The following is a 22,804-nucleotide window of genomic DNA, read 5'->3' as shown; positions in this document are numbered from 1 at the left end:
AGAGGAGTACATTACATACATTTTCTCTTGTTGGCTACGTGCTGTTTCTTTTGCAGTACTGTCTGCGAAAGCATTGCCTCTTCCCACATCATCTACCACTTTCTGGTGTGCACTACACTTAACAATAGCCACCTGCTTTGGTAGTGTTCATGCAGTTAATAAATTCTGAATTAATTCTCCATGTTGGATCCTTGTTCCGTGTGACGTCCGGAACCCCCTTTCCTGCCACAAGCGTCCAAAGTTGTGTGCAACTCCAAAGGCGTACTGGATATCTGTATAAATATTTACAGACAGTCCTTGACTAAGCTCACAAGCTCTCAAGAGTTCCATAAGTTAGGTGACCTGTGCGGACTTGTAGGGGATTTGAGCCAACTCCACAATTGTGTGCAGCGTAATGATAGCGTAAGCTGCAGTTGTAGTGCCATCAGGCAACTTAAAGCAGGACCCATCTACATATAATTCAGCCTGGGCATCAGACAAAGGAGTATCGGTAAGGTCCACTCGACATTTAGTCTTTCTTCAGTGGTGAAAATACAATTGTGTAGATCACTGTTCAGAAGGCAAGGGCAACAATGTTGCTCGATTTAGGGTCAGAGATCGTTTAAGAGTAATGTGTGGTGCGCTAACAAAGTGAGTTTGTACCCGGTAAGACGAGCACTCGTCAAATGTGTATTAGTTTGATTCAATAATACATCAACTGAATGGGGAACAAAAACCATCAGTTTGTGGTCGAGTAGAAGTCCTGCTGATTGTCTGATCGAAATGGCAGTTGCTGCCACAGCTTTCAGACAACCAGGGAGTGCCCTGGCCTCAGTTTCCAGAACTGCAGAAAAGTATGCACATGGGCGTTGTTTGTCCCCGTGTGGCTGTGTTAGGACAGACCATGCACAACCTTTTTGTTTGTGTACATAAAAAGAAAATGGTTTTGTGTAATCAGGTGTTCCCATTACAGGTGCCGAGCATAACGCTGCTTGAAGTTACTGATCTACATCCTGATACTCAAAGGACTGGGGCAAAGGAAATGGGGTATCCTTTGTTGTAAGGGCAAGGAGAGGTTTAATAATGAGTGAAATTCAGGATCCAATGACGACAATAGGACGCCATGCCAATCGATGCCTAACGTCCTTTTGCATCTGAGGAATAGGTGTGTATGATAACCTGAATTCTGTCTTTGGTCAGCGTTCTTCCCTCCTTCGACAAGAGGTGACCTAAATAGGTAACCTCTGAAGAAAAAACTGCAACTTATTTCTCGATACTTTGTGGCCCAATTTCGCAAGGTGAGTCAAGAAGAGGAAGGTAGCCTCAATGCAAAGTTCAGTGGTGTCGGCTGCTATCAGCAGATCATCCACATATTGTAACAATGAAGTCCCTAGGGGTAACTGCAAGGTCTCAAGTTGACGTTTAAGGGCCTGACTATAAATACTCAGACATTTTGTATACCCCTGAGGAGCACGGCAGAATTGGAATGATTGCCCCTTAACTGAGAAACCAAACAAATACCTACTAGAGGGTGCAATGGGAATGGAAAAGAACGCATTTTTAAGATCTATTACTGAAAAAACAGAAGCTGTAGCTGGAATCATTGTCAATAAAGTAATAATATCGAACTTCGGGAAACTGTGGCACAACTATTTTATTGATTTCACGCAAATCAATTAAGAAGCGATAAACTTTCTTTATCTTCCGAAATGGAACGCTTCAAAACAGGCAAGGTAGGGCTGTTACAAACATTACTATCAGTCTCTTCCACTACTCCTTTTACAATAAGATCTTCTTTAATCTGAACTAAGGCGCTTTCGCCTACCTGGGATATTTTATACTGAGGTATGCGTGGCAAGACAGCATTCTGTTTAACCTGAATATGCACCCGTTCAATAGACAATAAGCCTACCTCGGTATCACCCTCCGCCCACACAGACGGCGGGACAGTGGACAATGCATGTGAGATGTCATCAATAACATACTGTCTATTACGTATCGGCTTACCAAACGTAACATACACCATCCGGTGAACAATAAATGCGTGCATGGAAATGTTTGTGTAAGTCGAGAACTGGCAAATTATTACGACCATTTGGTGCAAGAAGGAACGGTGCCTGGACAGTAAACAGTCCAATAGTAAGATCCAGGGGTTGAGACACAGGACTAAGAATAGGCTTCCCAGCAAAGCCTATGGACAGGTTATTATGGCCAGACGAGGGAGTCCCAGGGATCAGTTTTTTAGAAAGCGCACTTAGGGTAGCCCCAGTATCCACCAGAAACGTCTGCGAGGTCCCCAATATTTTAGCAGTAACATATGGGCATGTCTGATCTATCGGTATGGAAACCGATCCCTCCCCTTGTCCTACGCTGTCCTAGTTAAAGTGCATATCCATGGCATCAGCTGCACTAAAATCATATGCATTATAGGCCTTTGTCTGGGCAGGATTGTCAAAATAATTCTGTCTATTACTAGGACCGGGGCACTGTTGAGGACCCCTTTGCACTCCTCGTCCCGTACCTCTACCTTGTTTGTAAAGCAATGGGCATTCAGATAGCCAATGTCCGTCCTGTCTACGATATGCACATTGATTCCGACCCAACGGACCAAATGACTGAGAGTCTTGAATATTCCTTCTTGGGAGGTCGGCTCTAAATGCTCCACAACCTCTACCTCGCTGTGGCCCATAAACCTCGTTCAACAACATTTTAGTTTTCAATTCCTTATTTTTACCCTCCTTTTTTTCTCCTTCTCTTGATTTACTTGATTCTCGTAATACTAGGCCATATCCAAAATCTTTGGCGGGGCAGAGGAAGCCCACGTACTTTCAGCTATCTTTAATTTCTGTGAAATTTCAGGTAACAAGTTAGCTACAAATTTGTCTACAAATAAGTGTTGACCTGTATTAGAAGTTGTGTCTTGACCACTATAATCATGAAATGTCGTTTCAAACCTTGTACAAAAAGTCAGGGACCGACTCCTCTTTCCTGTGTTTGCAGGCTACCAATTTTGCCCATGATATTTTCTTTGGTGGCACTATCTCTTTCAAATAAGTAATGATGTGACCCGGTACATCTAATATAAGCTGTTGTGGTTTCTGCCCCACTTCCCTATCAATATCTGCCACTTGTAATTTCGCCCAAGTACCACCAAAGGCCGCATGGTCCTGTTTGCGGACCATACGCCAAAGGTCCGGGGGCAATATCAATCCGAAAAACATATCCATATCAACTAAAGTCATAACACAAGTTACGGCAGCATTCAATTCATCATAAAATGCACTCTGGTTTTTCCTAGGGTCAAGCAAAGAAGTTTTAAGGGCCAATACGTCTGATCGCTTCCAAGGGTAATAAATCCATTGGAACCGGAACCCAGCTGCGTTAAAATCCTGACCGTCACCTACCGCTGCTTGAAACACGGTGGTCACTTCTCGCATGGGGAAAGCTTTAGTTGTGGCCGACATGAGCGTCTTAAGTTTTTTTCTTTTCTGAGTAAATATATCTTCTACCGCTACTTTTAGGGGAGCCGTGGTCCGCGCTTCTTCATTTGTCCTTTTACATATCCTAATTAATTCTCGAGGAGCTTCCTCATTCATATTAGTCCTCCAGTCCTCTATTAGTGCATTAGCCGTTTCCCCAAAACATACTGCTGAGTCATTTGTGGATATTGTGTCTAAGTCGTAAAAACCTCGTCCAATCGTTTGTCATCCCGGACCCATTCACAAGCCCTAACCGAAAATATCACTTTGTCCTCTTCTATAAGGATAGATCTGAAGTCGTTTAGGAGTTGGGGGTGTACTAACTACAGTCTTTCAATCAAGAACAGGGGTAGCAACAGAGGCAGCAGGCAATGGAGGAAATATTTGAACTACTGGAGGTAACTGGGGAGGCGCCGATGGGATTCTGCACCTAAGGAGGCAGGCTGGTCTACAAAGCATTTCTTCTAACTCTGAATCCTCCTCTTCTTAACACTTAAGTCCTGCTTCTTCCTTAGTCACATTTGCAGAAAGCATTTGAAGTTCAACTCGTCTCATCACTTTCTAAACTTTCTTCTTGCATTTTTAACTGGAGCTCTTTAATCTTCTGCACAATAGTCTGCTCTTCAGCTTTCTTCTATCCTTTTCATCTTTAGTTTCTGTTTTTATATATTTTTTTTTATAATCCTAAAGCATCAAACATACTCTGCCTACTTTTCTTTTTAAAAAGTCGTTCCTCTATATATTGCAATTTATTTGAATTAAAGGTGAAGTGGCCACTGTAAACCAGCATTGGCCTTTATATATTTATTCCATAATGCACTGAACAGTATGGAAGAAATACCATATTTAATGTACATTTCATAATTCAGAGTGCCTTCTAAAGGCGCTGGCTGTCTTTCCTCTAAAACCTATTCCCTGCTGCAGCAACAACATATTGGATGAAGTGTGCTCAAAACAGGCATGATTACCAAATACTTCTTAACTATAGCGTTAAGAGACTCTTATACCAAAACCAAAAGATGAGAAAAAAAATCTCACGTTACCTGTCAAAGGCATTTGCAAAATATCTTTTAAAAAAAAAAACCCAAAAAAGACAACCACTTCAATCCTACCTGATTGCAGTACTCCGACTCCCACCTGCCTTTCCTTGGATCAATAGATCACCTCCAAAATGCAAACCAAAAAGCCCCAGTTGAGAAACACAGCCCCCACAAAGGTCAGGTCGATGAGCTGAAAATCACCTTGGCTGCGGGAGCAAGTCTCAATCTGCGGGGCGCCCCTTCAGTCTTTCTTTCCTGTCAAAATGACCTCTTTCTGGTCCAGCTGTGTCCCTCAATGGGGCCCAACGTTGGGCGCCAATTGTAGAAATTAGATTCCTATCAGTCTCACCAGTGCAGGGACACCCTTCTGTCTACGGGTTCAATAAATGAAGATCGACACTGGAGTGGGAATAAACACAAATTTATTATATCTCATGCGATGACTCTGTCATACAGACACTACAAGTGCCTGAGATAGAACAAACTAGAACAGCTTGTGGTCTGCCTTTTATACAGTCTGGGTACCATAGGAGTTCATTAGAAAACCCCTTAGTCATAGTTACATCACACTTTACATAACCCTCTTGTGGCATTTTTACATAACGCTTACACAACCCCTTACACAACGCCTACATGCTGAACTGTACAATCCTGATAAACCCCTACCCACGTCACTTTTCATAGACCAGCAAGGGAGGTTACAGGTGTTGGTGGGCTAACAGTTTAGACATCTGTGCACGTAGGCCCTTCGGCAGGGCAGGACAGCTTACTCTGACAGGTCAACGTTATCAGTATGACCAGCTTTCAGTGAACACACAAGTTCTAACTTGGAAAGTCCCTGTAGAAACACAAAATGGGGCTGGCATGCAAAATGGTTGAGAGCAGAGGCTAAGTTAACAGAATACAATTTTTACCGTTTAACAGTGGCTGTCGTGACTTGCAAACACTTGACGGCGGAACAATGAATGCTAAAGGGCGTTCTGCCTCTGGGTTTTGTTACTTCCCAGCTTCCCTTCGCTTTACTTGCAGAACTAAGGGAAAAGGGTGGTTAAATGCAATTATCAAAATAATGCCAAGGAAAGTAGGGTTAAACCCAAGCTATGGCCTCCTTGAAAGATGGTTAGACTCGGGGATGGAGCGAAAGCACTAGATTAATCTCTAGGTATAAAATTGCATACTTCAAGCGTAGGGGAAATAGGAGCACTAGATTAATCTCTAGGTATATAATTGCATACTTCAAGCGTAGGGGAAATAGGAGCACTAGATTAATCTCTAGGTATATAATTGCATACTTCAAGCGTAGGGGAAATAGGAGGAAGAGGAAGCCATCAAATAGATCCAAGTAACTGGAGACATTTACATGTGACTCCTCCCTCAAAGACCTTGATTCTAGTGACTTACAGCAAATAGGATTTAGGTGGCCAGAGAAATATCTAAAGTCAAACTGTTCTCCCCTCTAATAAGAGTATTGTCATAGCGGCAGGGAAAGGGTCAGGTCCTCAAGGAATTAGGATAGTGCCTCTTTCTGATAAAATAAAAGTGCCTCATTGTATTGAAATATTTTCAGACATATCTCCAAATAATTAATTATAGGCTAAACTCATGTGGGCTAATTACTTTCGTCTTAACCCAGATTGCAAAAGTGGTGTTTCAGCTATTTACAAAAAGCGACTGGCTGCATGCTTGTAAGGTGACCTTATTTCTAAAGGACGCAGCAGTAAAGAACATTATCATTATAAATGTGTGTATAAACCTCGGAGAAGGTGTCTACTTTGGATGACTTGGACTATATCTGTTCACGCTTCACCAAGTCATGATATTAATCCTGGGCGACTTCAATATGCGCCTGGTCCCTTGCCATGATGATATTAATTTCGGTGAACAAATAGTCTATTTAATTGCGTTGGCTTAAATACCTAAACGTATACGTTTAAGAATGATTACTTTGTCAATGCAAAAACATTTAGTAAAGTGGAATTTCTTTTTTCTGAATGTATGATTTCAAATGGACTCTCTAGCTAATTAGACTTATAAACATGGAAGTTGAAAGGTCCAGTTGACTAGATCTTTGTACAGGCTTGGCATTTCCTCCAGTTTAGGACTTTCAACTACTTACATTGAAAGGCAGTGATCATCTTCCCTAGAGGGCCCAACTAAAATCGGAAATGCTGTCTAAAGATAGAAGTCTCTCCTTGAAACAGAATTTCCTAGATGCCTTACAGTGAACATTTTGCGAAGTGTATCCAAATCTTATTGGTGTGCATAATCATATTGACCTAGATGGTTTGCTCTCGGCAAGCAGCAACTCTATTAATAATCATGACCTAACAGTAAACGCCTTGGTCAAATGCTTGAAAGGTAATAGAAATGTTTTGCTTCCTAAGACCTCTGCTTTGTTTCAACAATTGGGGGGGAAAAAAGGCCCCCTGGTTTAACGCCCAATGCCAGGAAGCTAAGAAATACGAAACCGTATGGTGGCGGTAATTTCTACCAATGATATCTTGATGTTTTGGAAATTGGTGCACCCCAGTGGCGGCTCCTCCACTAAGGCAAAGGAGCATCACCACATTGCTTTGCAGCAATGAAATAAAGGAAAAATAAAATAACTTGATGCCATCATTTCACTTTGTTGTGCTGCGGCAGCTTTGCAGTTCAGGGCGGGGCTGCGCCGATGACAGAGGAGCAGGGGGACTGGTGAGCAAGCTCTGTGTGTGCATGAATGTTTGGTTAGTCATCTTGGGCCGGCCAAACATTTATGCACACTCTGCATGTTCTCCACCCAGGCTGTATTGCAGTCTGAGTGAAGAACATGCTCCCACTGCCTGTCAGAGCACTGAACCTTAGTGCTCTGACTAATCACAGCGGTGTTATTGGCTTAGGGGGGGGACTGGGTGTGCTTCACATTCCGGCCGGAGGCACGACGGAGAGATGCGGCATGGAGGGTTTTTTTTCTTGTTTTTCTTCCTTTTAGCACCAACCCTGATCCATGCCAGCCGCCACTGGTGCACCTACGGGTTCATTTCAGAGATCTAGGTACAGGAAGTATGGTGTCCGAAGAGGGTTGGGTTTATAATTTAACAGCAATGTATGCAGGGATATACAGTGTGGTAGCTGAGACGATCTATCCCATTGATGCAGAATTTCTAATATTTATTTTCAGAATCTGCAATTAAAGACATCATTACATGGACAAATTTAACTAGATCTGCTAGTGCTCATTATAAAATTAAATTCTATGCAGATCTGTGGGGATTTTAAAAGCTCTATATTGGGAACTGGGCTGAAATGGAGTTGAATGCCAATGGTAGCCTTTTTGCGGAAGATCAGCATAAAAAATTGGTTGTGCCAAGGGTGCATGTTGGGGTCCATCTCTGCCCTGTTTCTAGCTGACCTCCCAAAAAACCTTTCAGATACATATTCATTTTCTCCCAAAAATGGGAGACTCCTATATCGTGTATCTCATATATCATGTCTGCATTATGGGAACGACCTTGTAATTATGGACCGAACCCCAGTTGGCCTACAAAGAAAATTGGTGGAGTTCGGATAGTACTGCTTTAAAAGCAACTTTGACAAAACCAAAATGATGACCTTTGGCAAGAAGGTGCATAGCTTTGTATAGTATATTCAGCAGTCCAAATTTGAGGAACCCTCGGAATATAGATATTTAGGTATGCTTTTCAATAAGTGATTGACCTGTTCTTCCCATATCGAGTCACTAAGGTCAAAAGCACTATCGACCATCGGTGGCTTACATAAATGTAAACGTAATTATAGTGGGTTTTCCCTCCAAATTGTAATAAACTTATAAAGCAGTTATCCCTTGTAAAGCCCTATATGGAGTAAAAGTGCTGGGCCTAGGCAAGATAATAAATGGGCATAAAGTAGAAGTTTGTTGTCTGAAAAATCTGCTGTGCTTCTTCAAATGGACAATGGCATTGGCCATTAGAGTGGAGGATGAGCTCCAATCCTGATCTATAACCACAGTAATACAAACATTAAGTTTTGGCGCAAATTGTTACCATCCGAACAACCTAAGATAGTCACCCTGTGTAGGGATGGAATTATTTTGAGCAATCCTAATTGGCCTTATAAAATGAGGAAAGAGCTGAAGGTGGTGGCAAATGTACTGAGGATTAGGAATTGTAATGTGGCACTCCACTAACATTCTAAGAAGGAATTATTAATGATGGGTGAGTTAGAATCAAAAGAAAGATTTACAGTACTTAAGAACCAAGTCCGCAGCTGTACAACTGCGTGTAAATTGGGAAGATAACTTCTTATCCTTCTCTGTATAGCTTACCATGTTCTCAAATGTGATGCAAGACACTCTTTCTAAATTTAGAATAGGGATACACCCACTCCATGCACACCCTTCTGGGTTGTGCTCTTTTAAGAACAATGAAGGATTATACGGATGGGGGCTACAAATGCATTGCATGAAGTGAAACACACTTTTAGTTTTAAGTTACTTTTTAACTGCGACGGGACATTTTGAAGCGTATATTCCTAAACTATACTATCCGATTTAGATTGGTGGAATTTTGTTTTTAGATTGAGAATGCAAATCATTGTAACATGTGCCCTGGCTAGATTTTTAAGGTCAATAGATAAGTGTTTTATATTTAACGATCTGCAGTGGAATCATTTACCATTTTGACTAATTTTGGCTGGTAGTGGATTTTAGTATAAGTATTGTATAAAATGATCTGCTGTTCAACTACGTGACATTGCTATACTATATGTGATTGCTTATTGGGTTCTTGATTATCTTGCTGTTTAAGCAACATTGTCTCAAACAAATATGGATTGATTGATTTGCATGCACCACTGGCTGGGCTCTGAACAAGGAAGCTACCAGCTAGATTGCAATACCATGTCCTGGCAAAGATGTGTCTGTGCCTGGCAGCAGCGGAATCTAAATATCCTGTCATTCCTCCCTGATTCATTCTTTCTAAATGGGTCCTTGTTGATCTATAACTGACCTGTCACCATATGCAGCTGAGTGCCCTTGTGGTGTTCTGTTATTATTCTTGTGCTCATATGACTTTGTGCAACAAGATATTTTAACCCATACTTACATCATGAATAACCACTGCAAATCCCAAAATAGAACTTTATTGGCTAAAATACAGGTTTGGTTGAACCTTTTGCATATGGCATGGTTCTGCATTACAGATGTATGTTTCTACACTGGCAATGTGTGATGCTTGGGAAGTTCAAGGTCCAGTTCACTGTCTGACACCAGTTAGCCCTATTTAGAGTTCTCTGTTGGTCTTTTAAAATGATTGGCATGTGTTATGCGTTTTAAAGTGGCTCTTAAACGGGTTCTCAAAAGATTTCTATCCGTCTGTCATCTAGGGGGGAAAAAGAGAAGTGTACTGTATTACAATGTTCTTTATTTTCTTAAAACCTGTTCTCTTGATCCTGATCTTTACTCTAGGGAGCTCTGCTCCTGGTCCAGTCCCGGAAGGTCTGATCCGCATCTACAGTATGAGATTCTGCCCATTTGCCGAAAGGACACTGCTTGTCTTGGCAGCCAAAGGAATCAAGTAAGAATTAAATAACCCCAAATTCTAAAAATAATCAGAACTAAAACAGATTGTAAGCCCTTTGGAAATATTTTAATATTTCTAACGTGTTGCCTTGGAATTTTAAAGTGCACTTAAATGTCTTCGTCTGTTATATTTATATTTCCAACAAAAAATCAAACCATTTCAATATGTAAAATGCTTAAATTGCAACAAACCATAATGAATGAGCTGTATGTATGAGCGTGCTTGAGTTGATAAAAACAACTTTCTTTTAGAGAAATGACAGTCATTAGCCAAAACGTTGCATCTAAACTAGAGTTTAGATCCAAACATATGACAAAAACCGCACAGCAAACCTTTTGTGCTGTTATAGAAGAAAAAGAACAGTAATAAACCTGGCGGGCCAGGCACAGACATATAAAGGAATAAAACTAGGGAGGAGGAACCAAGAAGCATGGAATAAATAGGTCGTGTATATCTAGATGGACCTGGTCCTCCCTCATCCCCTCATCTCTTCCAGAAGACAATGCCCATGAGGTCAGGAGTTCTAAAGAGAAAACGAGCAGGCTGCAGCCCTACCAGCAGGATTCATGTCAAGCTCTCAATATGTGACATGTGTCGCACTGTGTCTTGTCTTGAGTAGCAGACAAGACACACTCAGATTTTCGGGATAAGCAGCAGAACTACAACATGCAGGTGTCCAGCAATTTTAAAATGTCCAATGGATATTGTCTCTTGCCTCTTGATTTGTTTAAATCCTATTACTTTTCATTCTTTGACTGCAAAGTGAAAGGGCGTTTGTAAACACCAATCTCCATTTAAAAAAAAAAAAATAAGCAGCGATTTGTCAGAAGACAGCACAGCAACTGTGACGAGATAAATACAGAATTTAAGGCGTCTTTATTTATTGCTTAAACATTTGCGGCCCACACCAGAAATCATCTCACGACCCTACAGTGGGTCATGATCCACAATTTTGGAAACCTCATCATCGGACAAGTTCTCAACTAGCATTGGTGAATGTCTCGTACTTCTGTGGCGGCTGTTCTGAGATCTCTGCAATGGTCAACTTTTGTGTTTCATGGCACTGCCCTCCATTCTCACAGTTTTGCCCAAGTTCAGAAAAAGTAGTTGCTGTGCAGGTATGCTCAATGCCTGCTCTTTGTCGGTGTCCCAATTTCCCTGCCTTTGAGGATGATGCGGCCCCTTCTCTTCCAACATATAGAAAGTAAAGCAACTATGTTGTGCCAGGGGTCTTTGGGGAGGAACACAGTGTGACTCAAGTCATCACAGGTGAAGCTCCCTGCCTCAAAGCGCAATGTCTTCGAATGTTCTATCCAAAGTAGATACCGCCTGGTAATAAGCAATGAGTCCTATTCAGCCATGCCAGAACACTGGTACCAGGAAAGCTGAAATGTCCCTCCTGCAAATATTGATCATTTGAGATTTCCTGGATCAGTAGACATTAGTGTATGTCCACTGTCACCTATCATATTTAGGCCTACAGCACATGCATCACTTCTTGTATTGAGTGCTTGACAGCACAATCTCACTTGCCTATAAAGTGTTGTGTTTGTTTTCAATGAAGCCCTCCGTCTATTTCTTAAGTGGACATTCTGGTAAACTAGGACGTTCTCTGGAGCTGTCCCTCAGGGACACCCATTTCAGGGCTATGGAACCATTGCAGAGTTCAAAGTTATGTTATGTTTGAATATTTTTAGAGGTCATGGCTGCCCCAGCGATGTGGCCTCACAGAGCTAGTCTTAGAAAAGCCCGCAAGAGAATAGACAGAGGATTTAGGTGGAGAATAGCCAGGTCTTCAAGGCTTTTCTGAAAGGCCAATGATTCTGAGTGCTCCTGATGGACATCAGTAGTGCATACTAGGGGGCAGGGGCTTTGGCCCAGAAAAGAGCGCCCTCCTGCTCACGCTCTTTTGACTTGCGAGACACCGGCCAAACGAAGGTTGGCTGGGCGCAGGGCTCACAAAGGAACATATAGGTGGAGCAGATTAAAAAGGATAGAAGTCCCCTGGGAGTTCAGAATTTTATGAGCCATGCATAGAACCTTGAAATGAATTCTCTTGTCCACAGGGAGCCAGTGCAGCCTGTGGATAAAGCTGTAAACCGAGCAAAATTTAGGGATGGCGAATAATATCCATGCCACAGCATTTTGGGCAGTCTGTCATCTTTTGGTCACTGTCTTGTTGGATTCTAGATACAGCACATTGCAGTTGTGCAGCCTAGAGTATGGTTGACTGGATAATAACCTGACGAGTCTGGGGATAAAAAAACCCATCCCAGAATGGGTTTTAACCCTCGTAGTACAAAACATGCACCTGCCACCAATTTTGCCTGCGCTTCTAAAGTGAGAACGCTATCATTCCAGACACCCACATCTTTAACCACTCCTTTGGGCTGAGCAAATGACCCTAAAGTAGAGGGCCACCAATGGTCGCCCCATTGTTGGGTATCTCGTCCTAGGAGAAGAATTTCTGATTTGTTTGAGTTTAGCTGTAGGCAGTTGGCCGTCATCCACTCGGCGATAGCCACCACATTTTCTTGGAATTTGACCAGATTCCTAGTAGACTTGTTGGAAAAGGAGATTACATGCTGATTATCATCAGCATAGGGTCCCAGTGTGATTTCCCCCGGGTGTTAGCAACCTGAGCTAGTGTTTGGATACAAATATTAAATAGTGTAGAGCTCAATGTGGAGCCCTGGGGGACCCCATGCTGCAGGATGTGAACTTAGGAGTTGTGATAAAGAGAGATGACCTGAAAAGATCTTTCAGACAGAAAGGAAGTGAACCAGGTTAATGCTGTTCCACCAATGCTTATCTCATGTAAGTGACACAGCCGAATACTATTAGATACAGTATCAAAAGCAGCACTTAAATGAAGCAGAATCAGAGCAGCCGAACTGCTCTGATCTAAAGAGCCCTGCAGATGCTCGGTAACCGCCAGGACTCCGTGCTATGTTGTGTTCGGAAGCCATTTTGAGAAGAATCCAAAATAGAACTGGACTCTCTGAAGTTGGTTAGAGTAGCACTAATGTGAGACTCTGTAGCTTTTGAGAGCTAGTGTAAAGGGGAAACGGGACACAAGTTTTCTGGTTTTGAAACATCCATCGCTGTTTTTTTTTGTTTTTTTCAAAAGAGGGATAACTTTAGCATATTTCCATGCAATAGGTACCAACACTAATGATGGAGAGAGATTTATCAATTCAAGACACACTGAGAGGAGACAGTCCTGAAACTTAAGAAACCAGTCTGGCTTAAGGGAGCCTGATTTAACTTTGTTGCGGAGAGTTTGGAGCTATCCAAAAGACAGGAGGGTAATAGTGTGTGGAAGCGGTGGGGGCAGCTCATAGGCGCCTCTAGGCACGAGGCCCTGATGTCAGAGGCAAAGTTCGAGTAAATGATTTCCAGCTTTCTTGTAAAATACTCTGCCAATTCCTCGCATTGCGTGTTGGAGGTGATGATAGGCTCTGCTACCATTGAGGGTTTCATTAGACTCTGCAGGAGAGAGAAGATGATTTTAGTGGGGTTGATACTGTTTTTTTATTTTGTACTAAATCCTCCACCCTAGATTTCTGTATGTATATGATATGCCTTAATGCAGCTCAATACCTTTTATTAGAGGGTTCATAGGAGCGTTTGCAGGCGCGTTCAAGAACCTTGCAGTTCTTTTTAGCCAAGGTAAAAGTCTCGTTGAACCAAGGGCTGGCCTGAGTTCTTTTGCTGTAGATTGGTTTAGCAGGGATACACCTGTTGAGTGCATGCATGAGTCAGTCGTGGGAGAGACTATTTGCTGCTTCCATGCTGGTAGTTAACTGAGTACTCTGTGTTCGGAGCAGGTCACAAAAAATCCCAGAGTTAAGCTTGTGCCATGGACGTTTAGAAAAGGGGTTGTAGTGGACTGACCGTTTAGAGCCTTCAGAGTGTAATGACATAGAAATTAGAAATTGGTCGGACCATGGCATAGGAGTATAGACCTTAAACAAAGGAATGTTGGAAAAGACGGAAGATGCCCAGTAGAATGTGTGGCTCCTTGATCGCGTTGTCAACTGTCATGCGCAAGGTCTTCTGGGAAATTAGTAATATCAGCATCCTGAAAATATTGATGGAGATGGCCCACAATATTAAAATTAGCTACCTTACTTGCCCATATGGCGAACTAATCAATAAGTGCGTCTTGAATGCTCTAGATGGGCCATGAAGACGGTAAATTAATAGCCCTCAGATGTGGAAGTTGCTGTTCAGCGCAATTTTAAAAGGAGCGTTTTCGCTGTCTGGAATAGTCCTGAGTGTAAACCTACATGTGTAGGGCTCAATAAAAATAACTGCAATGCCCCCCCCCCACCCCCTTTACCGCTCACTCTCTTTAAATTCTTCATAGCAAAGGCAGGGGGGAAGTGCCAAACGAGGTACAGGTAGGATGTCTTGAGTGAGCCAGGTCTCTGTTAAGAACAGAATATCTGGATCCTTCTTGTAGCAGGTCAAACACTTCAGCATGGTGTTTGACCAAGGAGTGGCAGTTTAGACTAAGGAATTTGTAAGCTGTGTTAGAAGGGGGAGACTCTGTGGTGGAACCAATAGCTCCAGTCTTGAAATTGCACCTTATACAGTGGAGGGGTTGCCCCACTGGGACCCAGTCATGCTCATTACAGGTAATAATGCAGAGTCTGAGAGAGAGAAGCTCCTCCTGCAGATAGACCAATCTGTGGGTGTTCCAGGGGGCAGAGTGCCTTGCTCTTGGCGACATCCAGGCATGTACGGGTACAGACGGGCTTGCTTTTAGCGCGCCTTCAGGCATCGGCACTGGGGCCTGCATGAAGTATTCGGGGGGCTCAACTGGCTCCTTCCAGGCTCGGTTCTGATTGGTTTAAACCAGCCAATCAGTGCGAAGCAATGCTGTCCGTAAAAAGGCAAATATTTTAAAGATTAAAGAGAGTCCAGGCACACCAAATAATGAGTTACGAGCACTCTTTTTTTATTTTTTTTTAACCGCATATAAATCAAAGCTGTACATAAACCACCTGTGTTTCAAACCAATCTAGTCTAAGAAAAATCTCTTTTCAATGCCTTTTGCTCTACTGAACATGTAAACCTGCCATGCACTCTTCCCACAGAAAAACATGTGAAAATGTTGTGGGGTTTAAGGAAGAGAAAGCATGTAGATGCTACTTTGCTGATTTCATGAGTAAGAGATAGAGAACTCTTGTAAGAATGTAAGGATTTCCAAGATTTTACAGCCATCAGGTTGGGATCAGTAGATATAAATGAGGTCACCAATGTAGATAGTGGAAATGTAACCACCATACTAGAAATTGAAGTGACAACCACTCACAAATACTTTGGTCTTGTTGGAATGTAGCTTCAGGGTATTGGCCAACTTCCATGTGGCAACTACCATGCGAGATGGCAAATTTAAGGTGAAGCCCGCTTTATGACTTGCCAGAAAATTAGGATTTGAGTCTCATCAGCGTAACTGTAGAGCAGTCAAAGGTTCTAAATAGAGAATCCTGTAGTGCTACTGAAGCATTAGAAGGACAAGAACTAAGAGAGGGTCCCTGTGGGTCACCACACTACAAGTCCCAGAAAAGGTCTAATGTTGGGTGGGGGGGGGAGATAGAATTTGTGGCCTACCAGAATGGAATAATTGTGAGGGCTACAGTTGTAACACCCATTCTGAGGATCTTTTGGGTTATTCCATTGTAATGAATGATGTTAATGTTCTGCTGAGAGATCCAACTGGATCAAGGCAGTGACACTCCCTCTATCTAAGGCCATCTGGATGTCCTCCAGAATTGCCTGCAGGATAGTTTCACTTCAATGAGAAGGGAACACCCCTGAGTGAGCAGAGTCAATGGGAAAAAAAAGCAGATAAAACGAATTGACAGCTCAAGATGTTTGAACATTTCAATAAAGTTATCCTGCAAAGAGAGAAGAACAATAGGCAAGAATGTCTTAATGTCTTTAGGGTCACCCACCATGTTAAAGAAAATAAGGACTGCAGCATGCTTAAGACAACGGTGTTACACTTGAAGTGGGTAAGGACCAATCCAGGTCATGTTGCCCTGACCAATGACTGCCCTGGCTTTCTTGAGCTTGTCGGGAAACACTGGTTCAAAGTAGAGCCAGATGTAATAGAAGAGATAGTCTTGGCAGCTCTAAGAGCGGTTTAAAGTTATTAAATATGAACTTAGGTTCAGTAGTGTCCGTGGGTGGATTGAATTGGGGTACGGAAGACAAGTGGTGAAAGAATCCTTAGTAGTGGCAATTTGTGTATTGAACTAAGAACGTTTTTCACCTATCTAAGTCAATAGAGGGGCAAAGCAGATTTCCAGCATATGAGGTCACTGAGGTCACAATTTTTTTATTTTTTTAAATAAACTTCTTTGGTGGCTATGGGAGCTGAACGAATGTGATCCCTGGAATATGTCCTGTGACTGAGAACGATAGCACCTGTTAATGTAGCATGATATTAAGGAATACTTTTCTGGGGTGGGGCAGATCTATTTAAGAATTTTCCGAAAGCAAACCGGTGTATTATCCAAGAGAGACAGGCTATGTCCTCAAAGTTGGTTGGCAGCGTGGAGATTACTGTAATTTGTACTGGAGCACTGGTAACACTGAAGAGGGTAGGCATGATTCAAGACTTCAGTAAAAAAAAAAAAAGGATTAGCTTCATGGTAGTGGATGAACATTCTGAACTGAATTGAGATGGGGAAGTGAGAAGAAAATAAATCCAACATGTGTACCACATGTTTGTGTGTTTGTTGGGTCAGGAACCCATTGCGATCCATACCGGACAAATAGTCTAATACAACTGAACCTTAGTGTGGTCTGGGCAGTCTACCCAGATGTAGAATGATGATGTTAGAGGTTGATGCAGTTGGAGGAGTAAGTAAGTTGGCTAAGGCTACAACAAAGCTAAGAGTCTTGCCTGACTATATATAGTACAACATTTTAATTTTTTATAGAAAAAGCCAGAACAGTACACTGAGTAAAGGCTTAATTGTGATGGCTGTACTCATGGCTGAATAGTTGCATCTGTGTGGCAGCACTAAATGTGCCACAGGAATGCCTGGCCAGCCTGCAGAAGGAGTCCGCATCTCAGCCAGTGAAGTGAGGTGCATAAGAATAATATAACCAGCAATGGCAAAGCTGGTTTGTCTGTTTTTAGTAGTAGAAGTCCTGCTTTCAATTCTATAACAAAAAAAGATTGCTTTCGATTTACAATGCGTTTATGAAATAACAACGCAATTGTTTAGCGATTGAGTGCACTTTTTAGATGTAGAAAAGTTAATTATGAATTCCAATGGATGAGGGAATGATGCATTCAAAAAGCCAATAGCTTACGGTGATGGGGTATACTGGGGCCGAGCTAAAATCCATTCTTTATCTTTAGGAGCATTAAAACAAAGTCCAGAAACTGCCTTCTGCAGAAGAATACTCTAGGAAAATGGAATCGAAGTTGAGTAAAGCTAAATCAGTACAAATACATGTAGTTAAATCAACAAAACGCTGATGTGCAAATGCACAAGATACACGTGAAAATAAATATGTGGAAATGTGAACGACTCTCAAACTTTACAAGAAAAGGAGCAAATTAAAGAGTTTCCAGGTTATGCATTCTAGGTGAGCAATTACATGCCTTCAATTGGCCCTTTCATTTTTATCTCTGAAAATGTAGTGTGGTAAGTGTGGATCCGGATTGTACAGAAGATTGTCTGAAGGCCGACTGCTACCAGGGCTCTAAATGCACATCTTCCTCGTGCAGACACAATGGGTGCTGGGGAGCCCGGGCCTACTGTGGTCCTATACTGAGGCTTTTTGTTGGCCAAAAGCTCTACGGTGAAGTGATCCAGTGCAGGATGACCGCTCCAAACATGCTCGACCCTTTTTTGTGCCCAAGGCTATTATACCTTTCCTTGCCCCTGTCTAAAGGTGCTTTGAGCAGCTCTGCACCTCTAAGAACATTGTGATCGCCTTGTGCATGTAGGGGAGAGCTGGACTTCCTAATAATAAATATTTTTTTCCAGGGAACTCTGCCAGTAAAAAAGAGATCCATTCTGCATGTTCCTAAACTGTAATTGGCTTGATTTATTGACTGTGTATTGTGAGATAGAAGCTACCCTAAACAACCAGTGGCCAGTAGCATTTAAATTTGTAATAGTCATTTAATTATGTTCTTACCCCCCCTTTCTTAGGTTTGAAACCATCAATATTAATCTAAGAAGCAAACCAGAATGGTTCTTAAAGAAAGCACCCTATGGCCTTGTGCCAGTATTGGAGACAAGTAAGGGTGACATCATTTATGAGTCTCCAATCACAAGTGACTATATAGATGAAGCATATCCGGGCAAGAAGCTGACCCCTTCTGATCCATTACAGAAAGCACAGCAGAAGATGCTTCTGGAACATTTTTCCAAGGTACGTCTGGCTATATTCACCTGGTTTCTCTGGATATTGACATAAGATATATCAAAATATAAATAATTTGCATTGCTATTCATAACGCTGAAAATCTGGCATGGACACAGTACTTCTGAACCTACGTTGGACACCCATTTATGAGACATTGGCTGCCAAACATGGCCACACTAGCTGACAAAATAGTGACAGGAGAGCCTCCTGAGGCTCCCTCAGGGAGATGATATGAGTTGGAAAGTAGAAAGTGGGAACCTGGGTAATGCACATATTAACACGCCGTACACTATTGACCAATCTGTGTTTTTTTACGTTTGAGAAGTACATTAATGCACATAACGTGAAATTCATCATATTGAATTATGACTAAATACATAGGGTAAAAAAGTTGGCAAGCAGTATACAAAATGATAAACACAATAACAATTTAAAACCCTTCCTAAAGAGGGTCTTGCAGATAACCAAGGTACAAATCATCTACTCTAAAGAGTTATCACAGGTAAGAACTAGCACCATAAACCTTGTTACTTGAAATTATCCGATGGGTATAAATTGTGCACCTACAGGCCTCAAAATTGCAAAGTGGGCTCATTTCATCAAATTGAACACTTAACGACCAACAGTTAGTGCTACAGACTTTGTAACACACAAAATAGAGGGGGAAGAGGTATCTCTCCAAAAGCAACCTCCTGAACTCTGTCTCTCTGTCTCTCTGTCTCTCTGTCTCTCTGTCTCTCTGTCTCTCTGTCTCTCTGTCTCTCTGTCTCTCTGTCTCTCTGTCTCTCTGTCTCTCTGTCTCTCTGTCTCTCTGTCTCTCTGTCTCTCTGTCTCTCTGTCTCTCTGTCTCTCTGTCTCTCTGTCTCTCTGTCTCTCTGTCTCTCCTCTCTCTCCTCTCTCTCCCCCCCCCCCCCCCAAACAAAACTGCTAAATTTGTTATAAATGCCTTCACCCACTAGAAGTGTCATGCTTCATCATTGGGCTTGCCCAAAACAGCCCTACGCAGACCAACACCTGGGATGTAGCATAAGGGAGGGGAAGACAATACAAAGATTAAAGTCGAAGGGATGTTTATTTGCATAAACTGAAATTAAAGAAGTTTAAAACTGGCACAAGATTATCCCCTACAACTTTTATTCATGGATTTCCTGGTCAGGATAAAAAAATTCTTTACAGGACAGTGATGATGGGGGAACATTATTATCCCTGCATCCCTCCCGTTTGCAAAGTTGTTCTACAGACTTTGCCAAGGTAATCCCAATTAGGGTCACTGTCTTTAACAATGCATTAATCATTGTTAAATTAATCATACATCCTTTAACACTGAAATATTAACTTAAGACCTGCGTCTAAAGACTAACAGCGGCGGATCCTCCATTAAGGCAGAGGCGCGTTGCCGCGCCTGCTGTGAGCGCAGCAGATGCACACAGAGTAATAAAATGGTCATTATCATTTTGTTATTCTTTGTGCTGATGGCTGCAAGTGTGATGTTTTGGGCAAGGCGGACAGATTCCTGCATATTGTAGGATGACTGTTTCGAGTGCTCATTGCGCATGACCGATTGGCCTGCTGACATGCGCACTTCAGAGCCTGCATTCCCAATGCTGCAGGCATAGACCCCCAGCCTCAAAAAGAGCACTGGGTTAGTATGATCCAACCAATCGTGGAGCTGCTAACAGCATGAGAGCAGCTCCAGGATTGGCTGGATTTACATGCAGCAAGTAAACCACCTTCCTTTCCTTGTTCAATTGGCCGCACACTGCTCGTCACACCAGCAAGTTGCCCCAAGGAACTGTGGTCAATGTAGTGGCGACGGCGAGTACGCCTATGCCACGGTGTGTATAGAAAAGTATGTGTCGCATTAGCCATCCCTGGACACATGTTTCGAGGTAGTTGCCTTCCTTTCCTTGTCGTTGTTGGGAGAGGAGAAAGGCAACGTATCGGTGAGTTTTACAGCGCACCACGCCCCACTGATTCTTAACATTTCTAGCAGCCCCTGCTAATTAAAGCCTTCAAGTAGACCGAATGGATTTAAATATTAATCCTCAGTCCATCATCTGAGAAACGGGCAATATATTTGCCAATATCTGAAAGAATACTTGCTTACAATGGGCTGTCACTGGAGATCTAAACAAAATTCAAACAGACCTCGATTTTTCACAGTGGGTACCTTGGACTCTCTGCGACCCCCTGTCTTGTTTACCTTGGTTACCTAACAGTTCTCAGGACTCTGATACCTCCTCCAGGGTCATCCACCCCAGGGCCTTTTCAAATTGAGACTCTGGCAGGCAGCTCTGCACAAGTGCCCCCCTATTCCTGTGGCCACCATCCACACCTTTCACCTTCCTGTGGCCTCCTGAACACTAGATGTGGTTCATTTCAGTTCTTTGCCCTTCTTGCATGGCTTAGGTATCCTTTTCTAGACGGAGCCTGCTGTAGGACCCACTGCCAACACCCTTCTCCACAGAGAGATGACCTCTTACTTCAAGGCAGATTCAGATCCTCCAGCAGGGTTAGAATCCAAATACCTTGCACAGCTTTTCATTCCCCTGGTAGCTGGTCTAATGACTTGACAAGACCGGACCTTCCTTGAAGGATACAGACTACAGCCCACTAGCAATCCCCTTCACACTAGCAGACAGTTTGACCCAGCAGAAAGTTAGCCAGCTGTGGAGACCCTGGCTCTGATGCTCAATATTTCCCACCTACCCTGCTGAATGAGTTCTGTCACTGGTGCATGGGAATCTGGCAACCTAGCCTGGCCAGAGATTTCCCCCAGTAGGAATCCTAGTTTGGAAACAACAGTATGGATTCCAAAGATCCATCTCTAGAACTGGTTTTATGCAGATCCTATGCGCATATATGTATCCCTCCCAGACTGGTCAAATCACAGTATTTGTCCTCTAGAGTATGGCAGGAGGGTGTGGAGGTAGAAGTTCCTTGTCACTGAAATTAAAAACAGTCACCAACGAGGGAAAGGCTTTCCCACTCAATTACCACACAGCACTGTTTGTAGTTAGAGCTCTTGGGGAAGAATGAATAGGAAAGGAGTAAGGAAAGTCCTTGCACTTTAAAAGTGCACCTGGCTCCCCATTTCCTTTGCCGACATCTGATCTACCCCAGAAGGCCATGGGAGTGCTCAACAATCTATATGCCTGTCTGGTAGACTCTCTCCTTCCCCCGCTGTGCACTGTAGCCTCAACATCCAGCTGCCTGATGGTTTCCCCAGGCCTGCTCCTCTCTCTTGATCCCAGCCTAATCATGGGCTGTATCTGTTGAGTCTGCCCTGCGGTTAAACTGCCCTATTCCAAACCCACCAGGACTGCAGGCAAGAGTGTATGCCGGTGTGGAGAGATCCAGTCAAGCCAACAAGCTCCATAAAGATTGAACACACAATGCATTGAGTTAAAAGAACCATCTACACCTTTATTATCCACTAGGGAGTTTACACATGCCTCTCCGTGTACACAAATATTGGAGGCTTCGAAAGTGGGCAGGTGCAATTGGATATTTGAAGCTAAGGGCGATGCGTGAAAAATAAAATAAAGCTACAAAAGTGATCAAGGAAGTGAAGGCAGAGTTTCAAGGTGCTTCTGAAAAAACTCAAGCGCTGAGCAAACCAAACTCAATTTCAGTATTTTTTAAAAACCTCCTAAGGGGGGCTCAAGTCCATGCCATCCCAAATGTGTCCACTTAGTAATGAATCCCAGGAGTCCTGGTTTCCCACTCCTCCAGGTAAAGATGGAGACTTAGCCTTGCATGCATTGATCAACTCGGAGTGCTCATCTTCCAAGCCTCTCACTGAGCATGAAATGCATGAAAAGTTACCTGTGCTTTTCCCTATACGGAATGTTTCATCGGACACCTCTATCTCCTCAAACACTGTACTCCGCTAATTAATTGTAAACCAACTCCAAGCAAGAGCCTGGAACATGTTATCCACCCATTACTTCCTAGGCCTTTAGCAAGAATGGACCTTTATGTCCCCAAAACCCAGCTGAATGCAATGAAGGAACCTTAGGGGACAAAATATGATTGCTTTCATCCATACAATCTAAGGCCGAGCAACATCTCCGCATTGGTGGAATAGCTGGAGGGTGACAAAGTACCTCAACATTATTGACCAGCTGGGGACTAAAAGATGAAAATCAACACAGCCCAAAAATGTTCAGCTGAGGTGTAGACCATGCAGAACCAGCAGGAAGGTCACTATGGTATGGGCTTGGGGAAATCAACATAATCAATGTATCCTCCTGTGGCACAGTGCAAGCGGAAGGTTTGTTTAAGCACAGCCAGGTTTGTGATGATGAACTGTGTAATAAGGGGCAAAAAGAGGCCCCCA

The 22,804-nt window shown here is 42.8% G+C and overlaps 1 protein-coding gene across 1 annotated transcript in view; it reads left to right on the top strand.

Annotated features, from left to right (window-relative positions):
• LOC146867044 (glutathione S-transferase omega-1-like) overlaps positions 1-22,804 on the top strand; it is a 97,964-nt gene that overhangs the window by 24,059 nt on the left and 51,101 nt on the right. Inside the window, exons 2-3 of the mRNA XM_085603461.1 lie at positions 9,942-10,050; positions 18,246-18,468. Of these exons, the coding sequence (XP_085459587.1) occupies positions 9,942-10,050; positions 18,246-18,468 (332 nt within the window). The remainder of the gene's footprint in view (positions 1-9,941; positions 10,051-18,245; positions 18,469-22,804) is intronic.

The sequence above is a fragment of the Triturus cristatus genome, chromosome 1_2, assembly GCF_964204655.1.
Source record: "Triturus cristatus chromosome 1_2, aTriCri1.1, whole genome shotgun sequence".
Taxonomy (NCBI): Eukaryota; Metazoa; Chordata; class Amphibia; order Caudata; family Salamandridae; genus Triturus; species Triturus cristatus.
Note: the sequence above shows the minus strand (reverse complement) of the source record. Positions and strands in the feature narration are given on the sequence as shown.